This window comes from Larus michahellis, chromosome Z (assembly GCF_964199755.1).
Source record: "Larus michahellis chromosome Z, bLarMic1.1, whole genome shotgun sequence".
Taxonomy (NCBI): domain Eukaryota; kingdom Metazoa; phylum Chordata; class Aves; order Charadriiformes; family Laridae; genus Larus; species Larus michahellis.
This window is the reverse complement of record NC_133930.1, coordinates 36,006,501-36,029,110: the sequence shown is the minus strand read 5'-3', so window position 1 is coordinate 36,029,110 and position 22,610 is coordinate 36,006,501. Positions and strand designations below refer to the sequence as shown.

Here is a 22,610-nt window from a genome sequence, read left to right as displayed (position 1 = left end):
GATTGAATGATCGGTGTCAACAGGTGTTCTTTAAAATAGTTGCTTATAATTAAACACCAATACACTTTTTGTACCTGGATGATCTGCTAAGGGTACAGAAACTGCATTATTAAACAATATCAACACAAACTTCTCTGAAGAGTTTGACAAGTAGTTAACTACTTCCTGAGATGGACTACTAGTTCCTTCTAAGAGAACTGAAAGCAGTTACTTTTGTTCACTTCATGCATTCAACAGAATTTTGAATATGACCTGCTTCCACTTATTTGCCCTTCCATTGATGTTAATAAGGGAAAGCAATTACAGAATTTATTTTAATGTACCACAAAAAATAAGATAAAAATATGTAGAGTCTGAAATTTCTTTTAAGCTATAGGAAAGGGCTTAGGCTGAATGCGATTGTGGCCCCTCTCACTAAGAGTCCTATGTTTGTGGAAATCAAAGTAAATATATCTATTTGTCTTAAGTAATTAATGATAACAACTATGTTGTTTTCAATGTTGCTGTTTATCTCAAATACGCTACACTGCCTAAACAGCAGAATCAGATAACAAATGGGCATTCTCCACCCTTGTTGGACACCTGTTTTTTCAAGCACACACCCAAGCTTTTACCCAAAAGTGGGAAAAAAAGAAAAGAAAGTTATATTCTAGGGTGTCCAAAATAAACTATTCAGGGTTAGTAATAGCAGCTGTATGTCTCTTTAATCATAACTATTTTCCTTCCTAGCTCTCAGCGTGGAGACCTGACTGCCAGTAGAACTGATTTTAATGACAAATGATTGAGGGAAGTTCACAAGACACATGAACATGAATGAAAATTACCAAGAGGGGATGAAGTATACCCATTCCTTGTTAAATTGTGCCTGAGTTACGCATTAAAGCATAGGGTGAAATTACTCTCAACCTATCCGATCTAATTCACAGATCCAAACTTTCCTTTGTGTGGCGTGCGTTTGCGTTTCCTGCATGGCTTGAACGCTTTCATTCTTGAAACTCTGTACTAATAAAGACTACTGTAACCAATTTTAAATGTGGAACAATTTTTAAAAGTCAAATTCAGATGCGTAGTACCGTCTGCATAAGACAAACTAATTTCTTCTAATACACCTAAAGGCTTTGCAACTTTGCAAGTGCTATGTATCTTTGGGCAGCCTTTACCTGAAAGCTGTCTAATTCCGCTGTTTGAATTGATTCTTGTTCCTTACATAAACACATTTCTGCAAACAAATACTTTTCTACTCTGAACAGACAGTCCTATAAGTTTCACAGGTTTCTAATTTTGGCCGTGATCTGAGTGATTCATTTAGTGAATATCACACTGGAGAGATCTCTTATTTCATAGTGTAATCACAGCTAGTATCTGAAAAGATTTACAAGAAGACAAAACAATCATCCTGCCCTCAGTCCAAAAATTATTTCTTCCTGAGAATACAGTGATTTAAGAAATCCCCAGTCTGGATATGACTTAAGTATCACATGTTAGTTCTGGGCCAGCCAAATATCTTTACTGTGGTTAGTGGTCTGCAAGACAGTGCAAAAGACTTCAATTTGATTCCTTGCTTTTGCGTACTTGACCAAACAGACAGCTATGTTCGTGTCTATATAACATCTTTCATACAAGAATCTCTGAAGATGCACAGCAGGCAAATGCTGAACTGTTGCTGTTCTCAGGGTGATTTTACAAAGAAGAGGGCCACGCATGAAATACCAGGAAATCTGAAATACAGTATTCAAACTTGAGAATATGTCATTATGGTTGATCTAGTTTTTACTGATGTTAAGTGCTTCTACCAATGTTAAGTAAATGTACAGCTCTACGTCAAGCCAACCGGAGCTTAGCATCCACAAAAATTATTATCCTGGGTAGGTCTTAGAAGGTAGTTTTCAGAGAAGGCGGCACGGGTCTTCGCTAGTTTGTCAGTGTAACTCCACTGTGCTTTACTGGCAAGGCTGTAGTCAAACCTGAATGGATAAGCTTTTCAGGATACAAGCTAATTCTGCACAGAGCTACCAGGCTATCTACAATGGGGGTTTAGAATAATGTAAAAGCATTTATTAGCTTGGTTTCTGTCCCACTTGATAACATCTGTACTGTTTTTGTAACTGAGCTGTCAATCTTTGTATCAGCAGAGTCACAACTACTTGTCTCATCTGTGTCTTGAAATGCCTGGCTTATTGGAACAGAGGAATTTTGACAATTACAAGTTGATCATAATTTTAGTAACAACTTTGGTGACAGAGTAAAGCATATTTTATATGGTCTTGATAAACTGAAAGCAGATAAGAAGGGATTGTTTAAAAGTAACTGGTAAACAACAACACAGTAAGGTAAAAATAAAAAAGACTATCACCTTGGATATTGTGGATCGCAGTAATACAGATGTGGAGATTAAGCTACGGTGGAACATAAACTGACTAGATCAGCATGGTATTAAAAGGCAAATGCCATTTTAATCATTGTACAAAATCATTGTATGTAAAATACACGAGGTAATTACTCTATTGTCTATGGATCATGTGAAGCTTCAGCTAGAAAACTATTTGCAAATCAGTCCAGTGAACTTGCTAACATTTATAGTAAGTTGAGTAGTACTCAGGGAAAAGCAACAAGAGTGCTAATAATTTTCAGAAATACAACCTGTGAGGAATGCTTAAAGGAAAAGGCATTGTTTCATCTATGTGAAGGTGGAAGTCTGAAGAGGACATGATGAAAATTTTCCAGTGTTCAAAAGTCTGCTATGAGGTCTGTCTAGAATAGGACAAGAAGGAATCAGTTTATTTATAGGGAAAAAAATATTTTGTTTAGCTATTAGGAAAATCTACCATTAAAGGTAGTGAAGTACTGGATATATGTATACACATACTCCGCACTATACCCTCCACTTATGGAGGGTATAGTGCGACTTTTTAGAAAGTTCTGGACCATTAGCTCTTAGACACGTTCTACACATACAAATCTTGTCTCAATACAGATAGAAGTGCTGAGATTTCATCCAGATCCAAAACTCTGCAGTTGCATTAATTCAAGGTGACATACAGACCTCACAGATCCAGTTTAAAATGAAGTAACATACCTCTCTTCATCATATACAGTGCTGATGCTGAATGGTTTGTGTCTCCTGCTCACCATCACAATGCCTACTTTTCATCTAAAAGACACAATACCAGTAACCTGTTGATACTTTATATTGACAGATTTATTTTTACTGGTATCAGTGATTAAATTTAGAACCAAGTTATTGGCCTAGACTTTACGATAATACAATAAAGTGCTTTAAAACCTGGAGGTGAGAGTGCTTTAAAACCTGGAGGTGAGTAAAGTTCTTTTCAATAAGGCAAATAGAGAGTGAAGTACTATGAGAGCTAGAAGTAGTTCATTATGTATTTGTTTTGATGCCTGTCTGTTACTAAATGAGATATTCTAAGCTAGTTGCGCTCCTGATGAAGAGCATTTTCATCTGGAGACTGGAAAAATTTATCCATTGGTATGCTTCTACAACAGATTTCCTGAATAAATGCCTCCTAAAACTATAGATGGAGGACCAGATGTTTGCGTCTTTCCTCCGCATAAACGTGGCACTCCAATTAAAAATCATCCTTCCTGTCACATACAGAATTTATTTTAGCTCCCATTTTTAAGTAATGATTTCTATTCTATCAACACCTCTTACAGAGCACTAAGAAATGCTTGCTAGTGCATGTGTGTGTGTCTGCGTGTTTGGTCTGTAAAGGAATAAGAACACAAAAAAGCTGAAGCGGTTACAAGGAAGTACTTTTTGTCTTTTAAGAGAAATATGTGAAATGAGTTAGAAGAATGCAGACAGTAACTATCCAGCTTCCTTTTAAAAATGTGACTTGGACTGTATTTCAACCATTCTATAAACTTTCAAGGCAAAAAAAAAGAGAAGAAAACATATTGAAACCCTAACCTGCCCTATATTATTAAAGACTGAAACAGGAAATAGCAATAATGTTATGGGAGGCACTGACAATAAAGCTTGGATTCACGTACTTTCCACACCACCAAAACCCACAAGACTGTAGCTGCTAGGCACATGTATCTGAAGATTCAGCTAATTCTGTGATTATTCAGTACAGGCTATGGAGTTGTAAAGCTGATATTTTAAGCTCAAATATTGCAGTTGCTAGTCATGTCACCGAACTGAAGATGCCAAATAACTGCTACTGAGATCTTGATTGTGTAACAGTTGTCAAAGTTCTTATCTCACAGCTTGTGGCATTTCTTCCTTAGTAGTAATAAATTTAGTTTGCTGTCAGAGCAATACCCACTAATTGGCAGTAACAGGTCAGGCAGAAGAAACTTGACCTCATCACAGCGATCTGTGGAAAGATGTTGCCACCTTGGACTGGGACAGGTTTTAACGCTGTTTCTCAGTGCAAGATCATGGGTGGGGTGGGGCTGTGAGGAGTGGGGTGGGTTCGGGGGAGTGTGTGTGTGTTATTATATGGCTTCTATTTTTTTGCAGCAACTGTTATAATTGTTTTGATGCTTCTGAGTACTAAAACATTTGAAATTGTGGTGTCCAGATCACAAAGGCAATCAGAGTGCTACTTTTTTTACTTATATGTATCAAACATAAATAGGTCTTTTGCTTGCACATGGTATACTCGTTTGCTGAAGTCGCAGGGCAGAGGATACGTGCATACAGAAGCCTCTCAGATGCACCTAAGAAATCAGAAATAGAGGGTCACATTAAAATGCTCACCATAAATGGCATAATTTTACACAGAGAACTTCAGTTGCTACAGACTTAATGCCATATTCTAAGAATAGCCCGCCTTTCTGGGAGAGTATTTCACAAAGAGTTTCTTGCACTCCTTCAAGTGTAACTTCCTTTGTCTCTTCTTTAAAGCCATTGCCCTGTCCTCCTCACATCTAGCTCTGCTCTGAGAAAGGTATTCAGTCACAGTACTGGTAGGGTGGATTACGGAAAGTCTCTCTAAGCATATTTGTAAACTAGCTTTCATAGTAGAAAGTCAAATTTTTCTATCATTGAAATAAAATATAATGAAAGACTCTCCTGCCCTGCATAACTGAGACTCATGAACTAGAAGAGTTAAGAATACTGGAAGATTCGCATTTGATTTTTGAATTTACTCTAAAACATTTTGAGGTTTTAAAAAGAACCATTTAGCCAACAGTTCACTATTTGCCTTACTCTCATTGTCCATTGGTGTACACATGGAACAAATTCCTTTTATTCATTTTATATATATATATGCATGTATACAGGTGGGGTCAATTTAGTATTTTTAATTCAGAAAATACAACTAGGTCATCCACAAACTTGGAGAAATTGGTCCAAGGTCCAAGATGAACCCTGTGGATGTAAAATCAAACTAACTGAAAGTGGGGCAGCCAAAGGACAGAAATTAAATTCAGAGTTCTATCTGGATAGCACTGTCAATTCCGAACAGTATTTGGCTTGTGATCCAGTGGTAGAAGTGCATGGATGAAAAAGTACTTCAAAAAGCTAAGTAGTTTTTGGACACAGTATTTTCATTTCCTAGTTTCTCCAGGTTCCTCAGATTTTAAGCAATGCCTATAGCAAAGTCTACACTTTCTTTTTGCAATTGCACCTGGCCTCAATGTGCAAAAGAGAAGTCGTCTAGCAGATGTCCTCAACAAAGTAGTTGTACTCAAGAGCAGCCAGAGTCTGGCATTCTAACTAGATCTTTGGAAGTGAGGCTTAGAACCAAGCTCAAGTTCAAACAAGCCCTAGTAAGTAGCTGTTAAGAGTAGCTGAATCCTCTGCTAGGAGAGGTCAAAATCTAAAAGTTGGTCTTTGGGAAGAAGGCAAGGATGAAGCTGTCAATTCTTCTGCCTTTTTTTATTTCTCTTGACATGAAAATCAAATTGTATTTTAATATTTGAAGCAATTATAAAAGAAATAAAAAAGGAATAAAGTTGTTATGATGCTTAAGGAATCATTATGCCACTTTACTTAAAGCTTGCTTTAATGTTCTGTACTGAATTCACCTTAGGTTGCCACATCCATTTTAAGTCTCCATTTAAGCAAGGTGTAAATAGCAGAAAAATTGTTCTGCTAAAAGTAGGGAAATGTTAGCAGTAATCTTTCAAGACTCGACATGACAGATTTTGTGACTTGCCTTCCAATATTACATTTGACATTTTTGTTGCTTTTAAGATACTGAGCCACCAATCACTATTGGCTGTGACTGGGGCATTTTATTTGTTAAAGGTCATTTACGAAAGCAAGTTAAGTGCAAAAATGCTTACTGTAAGATAGCAGGATAAAAGAAGTAACATCCCATCAACAATTAAAGTTCAAGACTAAAGCAGTTAAACTGGGTAAGAAAAAAGAGAGACTTTCCCATCATGCTTGTAACTAACTCTCCAAGGCAATCACTTTTGACTGGAGTAATATAAGGAAAACAAATGGTAAAACACTAAGAGAACTGAAAAACATTGAGATTCACTTGGGAAAAATACCCTCAAGTGTTATATGAGATAAGCTGAGACATATTCCAGAACGCATATAGAACACCACGTGTGGTCTCTGACTAGCAATTACCAAGCTACAGAAAACAATTTTGATGGACAGAGATTGGAAGTGACAACAGAGAAAGAAACGTGAAACTAGAGAGCTCTTAAATATAAATGTGTGTATTCTTATTGGAGAAAAGATGATCACAGAACTAGCAAATAGATCCAAAATAAGTATTTTTACTTTCTTTACTACTTTAAGGAACTTGCTGAAACTTACTGTACCTTATTCTCTTCATCTCTAAAGTGGGCTGAACAGGTTTTTTTTCTTCGCTCATGTCTAAAACCTTCGAATGTCCCTTACAAGCTGTTGCAGAACTACAAAGTAACACCTATATCTATTGCTTTTAATATATACTCTTTCAGCTGAGCTCATAAAGTACTGGAAGCACGTTTGTCTTTAAGAACATCTGCTAATGCATTTGGGAAAGTTTAGAATAAATCAAACTGTGTGGTAGCAACCTTTAAAAGAGAGTTAGAAAACACTGTGTACAGAGGCTATGGTACAAAAAGAAAAAAGATGGATATGCTGCAGAAAACCTTTTTTCATCTCAAAAAAACACCATTATGACTGGGAGGATCTAGCAATACTTAAGTGCTGGAAAGACTTCAAATCACCTTCAGAATTTTAGTGCAAAAGGCAAAGGAAACGTAATTAGCTGCTCTTAAATTCACTTCCTGAATGACAAAAATGCTTTTGACTTAGAACACTAAAGTATCTGTATTATTATTTGACATACGTCCATGAACTTTACAGTGAATTTTGTCAGTTGGTTAACAGGGGTTAGAAAGTTACATGTTCAGAAGTTAAGAAATGTTTTCCTTATGAGTGTCTATACAACATTAATTCAGCCCTTTCATGTGATGAGTACATGGTGTCTGAAATTGTACAAGCATGTACTGTTTTCTCCCTGCAAGACCTGTCTGTATCAAGTACACAGAATGGGTGATGTTCTCTAAATGAAAATGAGTGTCTGTATAATGAATGAAGCTTCTTTGTTAAGACTGCTGCTTAATCTACTGCTGAACTTTTAAGGTGTGTGATGAATGAGACAGAAAGAGAAAGACAGACCTACAATTAAAGCAGGTGAAGCAGTTAAATCCCACCCTGGACAATTTGATTCTACCCCTGTCTCTTAAATCCTGTGTAATCCCCAGCAACTCACTTTAAACAAAACTGGTCACTAGTTTTTCACTTCTTGGCTCAGGTCCCTGTAGCCCATAGCGAAGTTTAGGTGAACTCCTTCAGAAGTAGTATCCTTGATGCCCTGCCTACACTGCATCAAATTTCACACTCTTCCTCTAGAACACCAGGAAATTTTAGTTTGCCAGGGAAAGCATTAGACCCTTTTTTTATAATAAATGCCCAGATATTATTTCCTAATTCTTGAAGACGGTTGAAGTTCTCCCAAAATGTCAGAATCTGACTAACTAACATAAAACTCAAATAAAAATGTTTAAAAAGAAGAAAAAAAAAGAAAATAAATTAAAAGGGAAAAGATAAATCTCTAATAGGAAGTAGGAGCCTACCTTTTGTGTAAGTCATACTAGGCATGCTACCTATTGCAGAGTAATAGTCAGCATAGGAACTTAATATAAATGTTGAGTATGCATGTGGATGCTACAGCCATGTTTCTGAATAAAATGAGTAACAAGATTAGGACTTCATAACAGTATTGGTCTAAAATGCTGATGGGTTATCTTTACACTGAATTAGGTTCTTCTCCGCTTGACTCATTGTGGATTACAGAAATTAGGTTTTATATGCAGGATTGGGCATAATTTCTCTGTTGGAGATTCTTTCTACTGGTGAACTGTTTTTTCATTTACATTTCAATTATACCATTCTCTAGAAGTGTTCTTTCTCACCTTGTCACCCACCAAAATATGGAGGATTTCAGTTTGATATGTTGCTGCTATAGGCACCTATAGGCTACTGGTGCCTTATGTCCCGCCTCTGCTCTGGACACATCCTCTGGACTGCACCTCCAAATTTTCAAAATGGGGAGAAGATTCAAGTGAACCGTAAATTCCTTCCATGAGAAGGAAGGTCAAGACAGCAGAGAAATACCACACTCCGGAGACATCACAATTTAGATGACTTATACTTGCATTCCTCTCAAGCTGCAGTTCTTACTCAGACTCTATCTCAAACTTGCAACATCTCAGTACTCCAATCTGGAAAATCAAAATAAAAGTGAAGAAAAATATGTTTCTAACTAACTTTGTTCATGCTAATCAATCTCAGACCAATGAGTACCACTAATTCCTTATGGTGGTTATAACTGGTTTTGAAGGAAAACTACAGTGAGAAAGTATTTGCTGTATAGGATAAATATTCCTGTTGATGAGACTGAAATTGTTAGAGACACTGCTTTCTTCACTAACAAATATCATTAGTCTAAAAAGCAAGGAGAAGTTTAGGCTTTGCCCCTACTCTGAAATCTTACACATGATGTCCGCAAATCACACAGCTTGAGTCTGTGCCCTGTCTTTTGACGTGTTAATTGAAGTAAACAAGTAAAGATCTGATGCCATTTCCTGCAGTATCTATGATGTGTGCTGATATCACAGTCACTACAGCAATATAAAGAACCAAAAGTCTCTGTGCAGGTGGATGGTACAGTATTTAAACAAGGTCCCTATCTTCTCAGGATTATCTCAGGATATACCACATATTAGGCAAATTTGAAAGCAAGAACTCAGCACAAATTTAAAACACTATTCTGTATGTGCCTGAAAGCTGCAAAATTTTGGAAAAGCTTGGAGCTTCTTCAGTCTGAAGTCTAATGATGATGTATATTCAAATGTCACCAGTTAGCTATTTTGCTGCTTATCCTTTGAGCAGAATTGTCTTATTCCACAATGTTTATCCTGTAATCCCATACTGTCAACCCAAGAATCAAAACTCCCAACAGCCAACTTGCCTCCAGCTATTTTATCTCCTCAGCAGCTTTCAAGAGGCTGTAATATACTGTCAATACAAAAGCCACTGGCTTATTGACAGGTGGAAAAAAAAAAGGAGGTTTAAAAAAGCTGAATTAAGTATCAAGCAAGATAACAAAGGAATGACGCCATGAGGCATTATTAGTTTTCATATAAAACTACTTAAAATCTTTAAAAATAAAGTAACTGGGAGCTATTAATGATTGTGTTACACTTGACAGGTTCTTTGTTTGAAATGATAGATCAAAGCTTAGGGAAAATTTTTAGTGTGTGATATTGGTTACTATCACTGTAATCTATTGGTTTAGTGCATATAGGAATACCTCCTTCTAATGCCGAGCCCCAGTTTAAAAAAAACCCTCACTTTTCCAGAGTAGTAAGGAAAGTTGTTTTCAAATTTAGTTGTATGGCTGTCTACCTACTATAAGCCTTTTCTTTCACAAAGATGCAACTGCTTACAGTCTTTGACTCACTTCTGTGAAACTGCATAGTAAAGATTAGCCTTGCAATGGGCATGGAATATCTTTATTCTAGCAAGTGACCATGCCTTTTGCGAGCTAAGGTTGCAGCACTTTACTTTTAATCTGCATGAAGCTAGTTTGGATTCTCCCTCCTTCATGTGAGGAGACACGGATGTGAAGTTGCCAAGGCTTTAACCACTAGGGGGCTGTGTGAACACAATTTTTTGGCAACTTCTTGGCCCTCCACTGGTTCAAAAGGGCAAATGCGGCTTTATGTACAATAAAATGTGACTCTGAAATAATTAACTAGTTTTTTCGTATCTCTCCCCTTCGACAGAAAACTCATGAAATCATGGCTTAATTAGTCCTGTGAATTCTTTAGAATGACCATAAATTACTCTAAGTCTCTGTTGGTCAAGGTACAAAAAAAAGCAAAGTCCTAAAAAATGCAAAATGCTTTTGCATCATTGCCCTAGCCTAAAACACGCTCTCTACAGTTCAAAGATCGAAACTAACCCTGATGAAGTGTGGACACTGCAAATTCTGTCCACAAGATGATGCATATTACGCCTGATGAAGGTCTGACGAATACGCAGAAAACACAATGAAACTGAGATACATCCAGTCAGTTTTTTGGAAAACCTGATTTTTGATACTAATAGAGATCATTCACCCTTCCCTCTTCCAACAGGCACAGGAAATGCACAAATAAGAAAGACGGCAAAATCTGGTAAAAAGCCTGGAAACTTGGTAATTCATAGGGACATGCCGTTCATTACATTAAGAGTTTGCTGTGGTTTTAGTCCATAGCAGATGCAGGAAAAATCTGAAGTGCCAGGCAGCTATCTATTTTCTATACTTGACCGGTCTCTCAATTCTTCTCAGTGCCTGCTGGGTCACCAAACTGTCCAGTCACACCAAGAGGGAGCAGGAGACAAAACGTCCTAATATTTGTATTTCCGGTCACCTGAAAAGTTCTCCTCACGTTCAATTTTTTTAAGATCCGCTCCCAGCCTGATATTTGACACAGAGCCTGAGGAAGGGAGACAATTTTGGCAGCGCTAGTGACCCTCGGCGCCTTCACAGGCAGAACACGAGGGATGGCCGGATGGGCTGGGCTATGGGTACCTGTACCTGTAGATAGAGAATGAGAGCCTCCTGTCACCTTCCCTTTTGCCGACCATAAGGTACCTGCCACCGCTTCAGCGCCCTGAGCGGGCCACATGCGGCAGAGCCCTTCAAACCGGGAACATAAATGGGTGGGGGGAGGCGAGGCGAGATTTTGCAGGGGTAAGGCGCCAAGAAAAGAGGGGGACTGACGTCCCCGGACAGCCCTCTTTTCCCGCCGAGGGGCCGCGCCGGCCGGAAAGGTGGCCGGGGCGAAGCCGCAGCTGGAGCGACCGTTCCGGGCGGCGGGCCGAACCCTGGGGCGGGCGGTGCGGGCGGGCGCCGAACGGCCCTGCCCCACAACCACCACCACCACCCCCGTGGCCCCTGCGCGCGCTCCCTGCCTGCCTGCCTGCCTGCCTGCCTGCCTCCCTCCCTCCGTCCGGAGGCGCGCTCGGCGGCCGTTGTGTGCCTGCGCGCTGAGGGCCGCGGCCGCCCGCGCTTCCCCCGGCGCCGGCGGGGCCGGGTTTCGGCCGGGGTTTTTTTGGCTCCGTGTCGCGCACAGATGTGACTCGTGTCTGTTCCCTGCGAACGTACAACCGTGACGGCTCACCTCCTCCCGCCTCCCTCCTTCTCCCCCCCCCCCCCCCAACAGAAAAAAAAACACAGAACCCAACCAAAAAAAAAAACAAAACACCCACCCTTTTACAAAAATTTCTTCAGATCCCCACATCGAGCAGCAGCCGCCGCCGCCGCCGCCGCAGAGCCCCGGGAGCTGATGGAGCAATGGGTGGGAAGCGGGAAACCGGCACCACAACCAAAAACTTTCCGTCTGCCTAACTTTTCGCTTTCCTTCTAACGCTCTTCCCCCCCCTTCCCCCCCCCCCCCCGGCTCCTGACCCCCCTCCTCTGGGCTACACTTCATTTTTCCGCCGTCTCCCTCCCTTTTCTCAGCTCCCCCCCGCAACCTTTCTCCTCGCCGCCTTCTCTCGCTCGCTCGCTCCGGCGGCGCCTGGAGCCGATAAGGAGGAGGAGAACCAGCGGGAGAGGAGGCTGCCGGCCGCTGCGAGGAGGAACCGGGCAGAGGAGGGGGAAGCGGGCAGGCAGAGAGGGGCGCCCGGCCGGCCCTGCGCCGCGAAGTTGGCGGCGGCCGCTGGGCGTTTTTGACAGCTGGGCGCGGGCGGCTTCTGCCGCAGCCCCCGCCTGGCACGGAAAGTTTTAGGGGTGGAGGGACGAGGCGGAGGGGGGTGATTTTTCCGCCCCCCCCCCCAAAGATTTCCCCTTCCCTCTGCCGCCTCGTCAGCCGTCCGTGCCCGAAGAGCGAGGGGTTCCGAAGAGGCGACGCTGCCCTCTCGGAGCCGCTGGCAGCCTCCCCCCCCACCCCCCCACCCCCCTCCCGCCGCCTCCCCTTCCCCAGCCAAACAACCCAACAACAACAAACCAACCTGTGGAGGCTCTGACCCGAACCTGGGTCCCTCCTCCCATAACTTCCAGCTCTCCGCTGAAAGCGCTTTTCTCTTTTCTTTCTCGCTGCTCGGGCTGAACTTTGGGGGCTGAAGTTTTGGAGGAGTCAGAGAGAAGGCGGGGTGGGGGGGGGGGAGACAGAGAGTCTCGCTACTGTTGCCTTTTCTTTTTTAGGGGGGGGAAGTATCTTTGTTTTATTGTTTTGTTTTGTTTTGTTTTTTTTAATCTCTATTTTTTAGCTCAAATCACCTGAAGGTGTGAGGGTGAGAGAGAGTGAGGAGGAAGAGGGGGGAGAGACGGAGAGAGAGAGAGAGGGGGGTAGAGAGGGAGGGAGAGGCGGTGAGAGCCCAGAGGCAGAAGGAAGGGTGCAGGCACTGCCGCTGAGAGGAGATCGAGAGACAGGGGGTGCACTTGACAACCCAGCATGCAGAGATGGTAAGAAGTTTCCAGCAGCCTTTCTCGTTTTCATTCTAGCCTTTACTTCTGGTTTGATTTGATTAATAAATCGTGCAGCAACACAAGCAGCCCTTGCTATCGCTATCCGGCGTGTTTCAGCCTTCAAATAAACAAGCAGCCGGGCAAGGCGAAGGAGGAGGGTAATAAATAAATAAATCAGCCCCGTGCTGCGTGGACTGGGGGAAAAAAAAGGAATGACTTAAGAAGCTGTGCTAAACTTTTAAGTGAGTTTGGGGGGTTGAAATGGGACGGCCACATGCTTTTTACCGCCTCCCTCCCTCCACTGAAGATGAGGGGCTCAGTGTAAAAAAACGTGTGTGCGTGTGGAGGGAGAGCGAGTGAAGGTGGAGCGGGGTTGAATCGGGCATACGGTGGTGGTCTGCTCTTTTTTGGACACCACTTTCTGCTCGGAAATGAGTAAGGTTCGCACACAATGTAAAGGTAACCTTTGAGTGCGGGGGAAGGAGCTGTGTGTTTGCGTGTGAAACAACGCCTGAGGCAGGGAGACAGACGTGTAAATCCACCTTCCCTCCGTAACTCTTTTCCTTTTTGTTGTGCATGTGCTTGCAGTTTGCACCTCTCCAATCAGCGATTGTTAGCAGAACTTGCAGAGTTATGCTGATGCCCTAACCGTAAGAGGGAGGGGGGGAGCCCCCCCCAAACAACTTTGAGCAAGTTTTTGTTGCTTTTATTACATGTGCTGGGCAAATGCACGTCTCCTTTGAATAGCAGGGTCTGGGCTTTCACGACTTCTTAATTTTAAAATTAAAAATCGAAATGGCTGACGACCTCATTTGACTGAAGTCCGTTTGTCTGGGTTGTGATGTGAGAATAGGTTAAGCAGCTTGCGAAGAACAAGCACGTTTAGAGCCATGACTGAACTTAACATGCATAATGGTAACTATTCGTATTAACAAGTGGACTGACCTCAGTGATGAACAGTCCATATTCAATCAGCCCATACTCAGTGAAGTAGTTATTTTCTATCGCTGTTTGACTACTGCCTTGCTTTCAGTCAGCTTTTGTCATCTCACTCCAGTAATGTTATATATGTCTTGTGTGCCTTGAATATACATATGGGCACGCCTGCATACACACATGTTTGTGTATATGTGTGTATATGTATGTGTGTATGTGGATACATACATACATGTATGCATGTATACACAGCACTCAAACTATAGATACAGTGTATGTCTGTGTGAATGAAGAGAGAGCTTGAGATGGAGGGTTTGTATTTTTCCCTTCTCTCCCTAACATGACATGTCTTGTTTCAGTGATCAAAGCCACAATTGGAGTGTAGGAGATGCAACTGTCAAATGTAGGCAACAATAAAAAAAAAAGAAAATAAAAAAAAAGGAGGGGGAAAAAGCAGCATGTGCCCAGGACTGTGGTTACAGTAACGCTGACAGAAATTAAAGTGGTTTTGAAAGCAGCATGCGATTTATGATGGTTCCCATTTACCCTAGAGTCAAGCTGTTGTAAAATTGATGCACAAAAGACATCGTGTAATAATCCGGTGTACCCAGGATTAAAGTGGCAACGAGTGTCTTTTTTTGTGTGTGTCTGGCCGACAGTTAAAATGGTTTGAAGCTATTTTTAAGTAAGAAATCAAAGCAGGATATTACATATTTCTTTTCTTAACCTGTATGTTAGCCGTGCATTGCAGCCGTTGAAATATGTTTTAGTGGAAGTGGGATTTTATTTCTCATTATCTTCCATTTCCCCTCTGTATTATAACCCATCTCCATACATGAATTTTAAAATGGGGTAGTGTTTTTGTCATAGTTTCGGAGTACAAATGTGCGCAGTTTAATTACTGAGTTCATTTCAGACAGTAATATTTAATAAGCCTGATCAGCAGATCTGCACAAGAATACCAAGTTCCTGTAAAAGTATGTGGAACTTTCCTTGCCCTTAAAAATTGCAGGAATTTTTAATCTGAAATTTAATGGGGCATATGAGCTGTCTGATACACTAGTTTCATTTTAAGCTGTCCAGTATTAATGAACCATCTAGCTCTATGTATGTTCTGCTTTAAGTTCCTAAAGCACGTGAATTTTAAAATTTACTCACTAAATATTTCAAATGATCCATCTTTGCCTGATCCAGAGGCAGGAAAATCTAAATGTAAATTGTAAACTAATTTATTATGAGCAAATTTTGAAACTCCTTTTAAGATTTGGGATTGTGAACGTGTTCCTTAAGCACACATCTTACACACATAACAGAAACCCGCTGCCTTGGTACATTATTTTGTAAAAATACAACACACTGGCATTTTAGGGGAAAAAACTGAGCAGCTCTATGTCTTTAATCACATTGCATTTTTATTACTGAGCTATTTGTGAAAGACGGGTGTGTGATCACATTAAACAAAGTAAAGGAACAGACAAAAGCAGAGATGACTATTGCTATATTAAAATGTAAGTGTTACAGTTTGAATTTTCTAGTGAGTTTTTGAGTTCAGTGCTTTACATAACATTTTGTCCTAATCTTGCTTGCTGTCAGAGATGTTTCATGGTTGTGCAATTGCTGCAGTCAAGAATGCCAATTTGCATTCCAGGAGTGTCATTTGATTACTTTTATCTGCACAGCTCGAAGACCAGCCCAGACCTCTCATTTCATCTTGCCATGTCACGAGTCAGTGCTGTGTCGTCTTTTCAAAAATCTGCCTGATTTAGACAAGAGAGAAAAGTACTTTCATGTTGCAGCCGCAGTCCCCTGCTAACTTGTCAGCAGCAGGATATGATTCACTTGGGCCCAGAAGAATGGTACAGAGACGAGGGTTAGGCGGTTCAATAAGCCCATGGACAGGTAGTGTGTGACGTCCCAAGAGAGCTTAAGTTAATGAAGAACAGGTCTGCTTAGTTCTTCACACTCTGACCTGGTGCTGTCCCCACAGTTTTCTCATTTGATCTTTCCCAGCAAATTGATCTTTTCTAGTACTTTTTTGCCTTCCAAGTTAGTCCTTGTGGGACTGAAATTAGCAGAGCAACTTAAGTTGGATAATACAGCTGTTCAGAAAAGAAGAAATTGGACACTAGCTCATAAAGGGGGGAGGGGAAACTAAGCTATTCTTTCTGTTGTTACTCAGAATTCCTTTTTTTTTTTTTTAGTTTTATTTTAGAAAGCTTCACAATAGCCATATTACTTTGGAAGTTCACTTTCTTTCTTATTTATAGTCTGTGTGGATGGTCCATTGCACACTGCATTAAATGTGTATCGTTGAAATAAAACAAACATGCTTGCAGCATAGACTGCAGGTTTGCTTTGGTATTTATCAGTTGAACTTGCTTGTTAGAAATGATTTGCTAGTCTGTAATGAGGCTTTTACAGTTGTCGTAAGACATTTTAAATATCAATTGCACATGCCAACTACATTATTTATAGCCTGCTAAATAACTGTAATTCCATAGTATCCAATGCTGAAATGCAGTGGAGATTAAACAATACAAGCCATTACAAATGGTATGTGTAAATATTATGGTAGGTGAAAATACAGTGAGCAAATTACCAGTGGCATTACTGGTTTTCTGGAAAACCAGTGTATACAAATAAACTGGTTTTGAATTGAGACACTCTGTACTTAAAATCTTGATTCTAATATGGGACTATGGTATTATCTGTCATTCTTTTTTACATTGTTTTTACTTAGCAGTTGGAAAAGTGGAATGGAGGTGTGTTTGTGTGTGTGTGTGGAGGGGGTTGTTTCAATACATCCATGGCTGGGTTGTCAAACAATCTAAGATTTCAAACAAGAATTTGGTAAATAAAGTGTAAGTTGAAAATAATTAAGAGGGTCTTTAGTACGCTGCATGATAATAAGCAGTATTTAACTTTCTGTATTTCGTAGCAGATGTTCTCACATATTATCTGTGTCCTTTCAAGTTGTACAATTGAGAACACTGCTGAATGAAAACAAGAACACTTATTATGTAAGGGAAATACTGCTCTCGCTCTTCCTCAGTATTGCTTTTGAAAATGGGAAGGAACTGTAGAGGATCATTGGCCAGTTAAGCTCCTCTTGCAGAGCTAGAGGGAGCTTCATCATTTTATTAGATATGCCATAGGAAAGAAAAAGGGGGAGAAATATTCTGGATGAGGGAGGGCTGATTACTAACTTTTCTTCAAAGCCAAAGATCTAGAACTTAGACTTTGAGGTGGCTTTATTCTGTGTTACATATACATGTATGTCAGTGGGATTTGTGGCTGACTACAGATCTTGTCAATTTCAAGAAAACAGAAATGACCAACAGCAAAGTAATTACATTTAAACAAGTCCAAGTAAAACACTGGATTTTATACAAAAACAAAATTTATATTTTTTTCCCCTCAAAGATGGGAGTTTCTGGCAGCGTCCCTTTTCCTTTAGCACATTGGATACTGTCACCAGAATTTAAAGTCTTTTCTTTGCTGAATGTTGTTTAATGAAAGAGTCCTGACTTTCAGTCTGCATATTTGCATGGGGCTTTTGATTTAATGATTTAATTTGAGCTAATGTCCACTATTAGTATGTGTTAGGAAAAAAGTGTGCATGTCTGGAAATGCAAAAATACAAAACAAATACGAGTATATCTGTCATTTTGGAAATGTGTATCACTTCCTAATCTATCCAGGAATTTGTACTTAATTTAAAGGAATAGCATTTAACACGGCTTAATAAAAAGCATCTGTTTCAACCTTGTATTCTGTGTCAGTTTCATCCCACCTAAATTCTGACATATTTGTTCTAAAAACGCATTGATCATAATTGCTGCTTAATAGTTATATGGCAGCTTTTACAAGCATTACTTTGGACAAACTTATTTACCATTTAAGTAAATGATATAATCCAGTGAGATAAACTACCAGATTTGTCTCCTTTATCTCTTGCACAGTAGCTCTCATTATGTGCCGTGCTAGTAAGAGCCTTTATTTGTTGATTATTAGAATCTTAGTACACACAGGAGTTCTGCTATAATTTAATGCTCAAAGAGGTTCTCTCATTTTAGAATCTTTCCATAGTACTCTCACCACATGTTATAAATATGTATATTTTATACTCCAGATACATATGCAAATACTTTTCTTTCTTATTCCAGGTAAATCAAGGTTTTTGAGAGATAATTCTTTTCATCTGCAGCATCTATTTCAGTACTTCTCTCTTGGAATAATTAATGTAAATAAACCACACAAATTCAGATAACTTAATCAGATTTGTTTCTGATTTGTTACTTTAGAGAGTACTTTCTGTTTCTTTTTAAAATCTTTTTTTCACAGAATTAAAAATCTTTCAGTATATACTTAAATCAGATTTTTGTAGAAAATTATAAAAAGCTAGAGAAATTTTAAAAACATGCTGGGCGTTGTAATTATTTTTTAATTATGAAAAAAAAGAATGTCCCAAAAAAATAATGCTGATTCTTAAGTCACAAGCCAAAAGAAATCAAAATGCCATAAACTAAACACTAAGAAGTTTTTAAGTCACCATGGGCTGGTGCACTGTCTGGAAGTTTGGCTGTATTTTTGCAGCGTATTACAATTCGTCACATCTACAGTTCTGCTGCATATAAAACTTAAGAAGCTAGGCCTGTTAGAATTCTTCAGCTATGGGGAAAGTTTTAGATGGTATGCAAAGCATATTATGAACTGTTATCAGCTGTAAATGAAGCTGAGTGTATGTACAACACCCATCATGCTGTCAGCTGGAATCACACTGAATTGGTGTTGCAACTTTATCATATTTGTCAAATATGTATTATTTTGAAACTTGTGATTTGTGCTTTTAGTCAATGCTTTTTAATGTTGAATACAAAGATGTAACAGCAAACAAAAAACATTTTTGCCTTTTTGTGACCTGACATTTGCCAAAGTGCCCCATGCTGAAATTTCTTTTCAGTATCTTTTTTTCTTCCAAAGCCAGACATGTACCCAGACACAAAAGCCTCTGTGTATAGCAAGCTGTTTTAAATATTGTGACTCGACGATGTGCTGTCCTTTCTCTGCTTGAGCCAAGGATCTCTGCTCAGTGTCTGTGGATTACCAAGTCCCTTCTTTATTGTACCTCTTGTCAGCTATTCCTATTCATTTAACCTTTCATTAGTGTCTGTGCAGCTTCACTGTCTGGAAAGGCAAGGAAAAACCTAAAGGCCTACTGTCACAGTTATTAGATTTCTCGGTTACATCCCAGCAACCATAAAGGAGTAAGAGTCAACACTATTGTCATGCATGCTGCTGTCCTGGGGTGCAACTCTTCTGTGCATGTCAAGGACATGTGCCACATGTTGATAATGCATCCCAGGGATAAATGCACGACATGGGGGATAAACCAAGGCTGGCACTAATGAGCTTTGTAGGAGTTATTGCAAAGACAAACAGTTGTGAAGGAATTTTGCTTAAAACGCTGAAGAGATGGACTTGCATTAAGTGTTGCCAAGGCTTGCTTGTCAATCATGTTAGTTTCATTTAAGTGCCATTTACAAGGGAGCAAATGTTTTCCATGACTAAGAAACGTATTGCTTTTCCTTTTTTAAGCTGTCAGGATAAAGTGTGCTTGAAGTAGTCCTCAATAATACACTTTATGGCTATTTTTTCTATTTACTTGTTTTTGGATCAAACCTGCAAATCCTCCAAATTGCTTAGAAAAAATTCTGCAAATATGAATTACAATATATTTAAAAATATTCCTGTTAGCAAAGCTTCAGAATCACTCTTGATGTTGTAAAAGCATTGACATAGTCTTGTTTGAGGCATAAATTTGGCTGAGAGTTTCTAGGTGCATCTAAGTAATTTCTTCTGCATTTGCCACTCAAAGAGCCAAAATTATTAGTTATGGCACTGCTTCCTCATTCTGCTGAGGCACATCTTCCATTTCATCCAGGGCAATATTCACAAACATTTTGCTTCTAAAGTTCCTGTGAAATCCAACTTACCTACCCTGTTAACCAAATCAAGCTGAACTCTAGAGCTCTCAGTTTTTACAACAGTAAAAATACACCCTTATCCCTGACCTCTCTATAGTTGACCTTTTAGAATGCATTTTAATTACATTTTTATCAGTAGTATTATAACAATATGATACAGAAATTCATATGGCTTTCATAAGGATAATTTGATCAAAACAAAATTAGACCTAGATGCCCCATCCCTGGAAGTGTTCAAGGCCATGTTGGATGGGGCTTTGAGCAACCTGATCTAGTGTGAGGTGTCCCTGCCCATGGCAGGAGGGTTAGAGCTAGATGATCTTGAAAGTCCGTTCCAACTCTAACCATTCTATTATTCTATAGATTTACATTTAAATTATAATTTAGTAACTCCCCTTAGTTCTGTGTAAAGCATAAGGGTCTATGTTGGTCCTATTCATAGCAAGTTTGAAAAGTAAAGGGTGAGTAAAGCCATTGAAATCAGTCAAGTTAGACTTACTTGAAACTGTTGAATGAAATCTAGTCATCTCATTTGCACTTCTCGTATGGCACGCAGAGACGATTTTCAAGATGATAAATCCTGTAGTGGTCTTCAGGAAAATTCTTACAACTTCCTTGTTTCAGATGCACTGTTTAGACTCAAATCTTCAAAATGTGTGAGTGGTCATCATTTATTAATAGGAATTCTGGGCTTCTTAGTTTTTCTTTACATTTCTGATAAGAAAGAAGTGAAGTGTGGCTGCACCTTTTGCTTTAGTTCAGAGCATCGAAGCCAAAGTGATCAAGTAGTTGGTTGTAGGAACAAGTGCCTCCAAAGAAAATTGTGTCTGAGAGAAAATTCAGCAAAAATAATCTTTTTATTTTTCTTGTTCAAACAGTGGAAGCATTTGTAACACTGGTACTGAATTTCACTTTCCTCAAATTAAAAGGGAAGCTGTTATGTTTTGTGATTTGAATTAGACAAATATTTAAATGGAACAAAATCTTCAGACATGAGCTGGAACAAATGTAGTAGTGCCTACTTAGTTTAAAACATCCTTTCATTACTAGACTGATATTAGCTTTGATGAATCTAAAACTTACTACATGGTTTCCAAATCAAAGATGAAAGGGCCAGTTAGGAATCAAATAAATTTTCCTGTTGAAATGTAGCATTTGACATTTAAGAAGATGTGCTCAGCATGATGAACCACTTCTCTTTACTGCAACTAGCCTGGTGATTTTTGCAATAAAACTACTTTGAAATTGAATTGAAGTACAATAAATTTAAGGTAAATTAATTTGGAAGTCCTGATTAGTGCCATTTTTGAACTGAAGGAAATATTTCCCTGAAAGCAGTTTTTTCTCCCTCTGTTATTAATAGATGCCAGTTTTCATTGCTAAGTAATTACTTTTGTAGTTGTTTTGATAGAATCTTACTGGTCTAACTCCATTGGCTTTGTTGTGGCAGTGTGCCAGTTTTATTAAAGAAAGGTTTTGTTATTCACCTCACTGTGAAGTTACCAGTATATTCCTAGTACCAATCAATTGGACGTATACTCTATCTGTATGTTTGAACAGTTATTATTATGTACACTAATGTATAGCGTACAAGACAGTTGAGCAATGCTTTTATAGTGATCTAATGCCAATTATATGTTTTCTAAAAGCCTACTGATAATTTTCCAGAATGAGATTCTTTACAGAATCCTAGAGAACATTGTGGAAAAGGTTTTGCTGTTCTGCTGAAGATGCTAAGATTTTGTAAAAATTAGCCAACTAATAGTGAAAACTTACAGCTTTCTTCCCTGCTAGGCCATGGCCATATTTATTGTTAGCAGCTGTATTTTGAGTTGGCTTTTGAAGATACTGTGTTTCTGGTGTCCCATACAATATATCTGATGAAAACAAATGACACTACACGCCAGTTGGTTAAGTGATTGTATAAGCAATGTGAAGAGGCTGAGGAATTCGTGTTCTTCAGTACACAAACTGGCATTAAGATTTTCTCCACACTTTGGTGCAAATATTGAAAAGCAATATGTGAAAATGCATATGTTAAGTAACTAAAGGCTTGTAAGAGAATTTCAGTCTAAGCTGATATAATTCACATGGTACGACAGCAAGAAAGTTAAGTAGGAACAGGAAGCAACAGCAGATAAGTGATGTGTGATTTAAAGGTTTCTACTCCCTTACTTAAACTGTGCATCTTTTTTTAACTTTTGCCTTCGGAATTTAAGTTACAGTCTTCTCTATTTCCTCTTATCCTCCTGTAACTTGTACTACTTTGCATATCAGCAGTGAATCTCATTTATCAGCTGGTATTTTTAAATGATTTATGATATCAAATGATTACTCTGTAAGCAAGAAGTTCTTCAATTGCTGAGTGGACACTCAGAGAGGATGCAGATATGCATCATTTTTTGTTGCTTTTTGGAATGCTGTTAGCATTATAAAGGCACCATGGAGGGGAGTGAGCTACTTGCTTCTTCATGGTTTGGCTTGGGGGTCATAAAGTGGCAAGAGGCTCTTCACCAGCTCCTGCTAATTGAGCTTTCTTGAATACTCTAGTAGTCTTTTGATTAAAAATAAGAGGAAAAAGTCTCTGTGATGCTGGTGATGTCAGGGAAGGAGCTGGATGCGGCTGATAGTATGATGTTGAAAGAGCTTGAACAGTCTTGTATCTCTAGTCACCATAGCAGCAGGGCAAGAGGCTTGCCCCTTTCCTACTCTGCACACCTTTACTGTCTCTCATAGAATC

General features: G+C 39.4%; 1 protein-coding gene and 1 long non-coding RNA gene across 5 annotated transcripts in view; one reads left to right on the top strand and one right to left on the bottom strand.

Moving 5' to 3' along the window:
* LOC141736101 (uncharacterized) overlaps nucleotides 1-11,926 on the bottom strand; it is a 35,565-nt gene extending 23,639 nt beyond the window's left edge. Inside the window, exon 1 of the long non-coding RNA XR_012584896.1 lies at nucleotides 11,747-11,926. This is a non-coding gene — a long non-coding RNA (uncharacterized LOC141736101). The remainder of the gene's footprint in view (nucleotides 1-11,746) is intronic.
* The window catches only part of BNC2 (basonuclin zinc finger protein 2), a 342,608-nt gene continuing 331,793 nt past the window's right edge, over nucleotides 11,796-22,610 (top strand). For 3 of the 4 annotated variants that reach the window (XR_012584895.1, XM_074569798.1, XM_074569800.1), the window contains exon 1: nucleotides 11,796-11,835. Coding sequence is in view for 3 of the 4 variants with exons in the window: in XM_074569798.1 (XP_074425899.1) it covers nucleotides 11,824-11,835 (12 nt within the window). In the remaining variant the exon portion in view is untranslated. Of the gene's footprint in view, nucleotides 11,836-12,500; nucleotides 12,945-22,610 lie in introns of those variants that run through there. The other variant, XM_074569799.1, reaches the window with a different exon arrangement.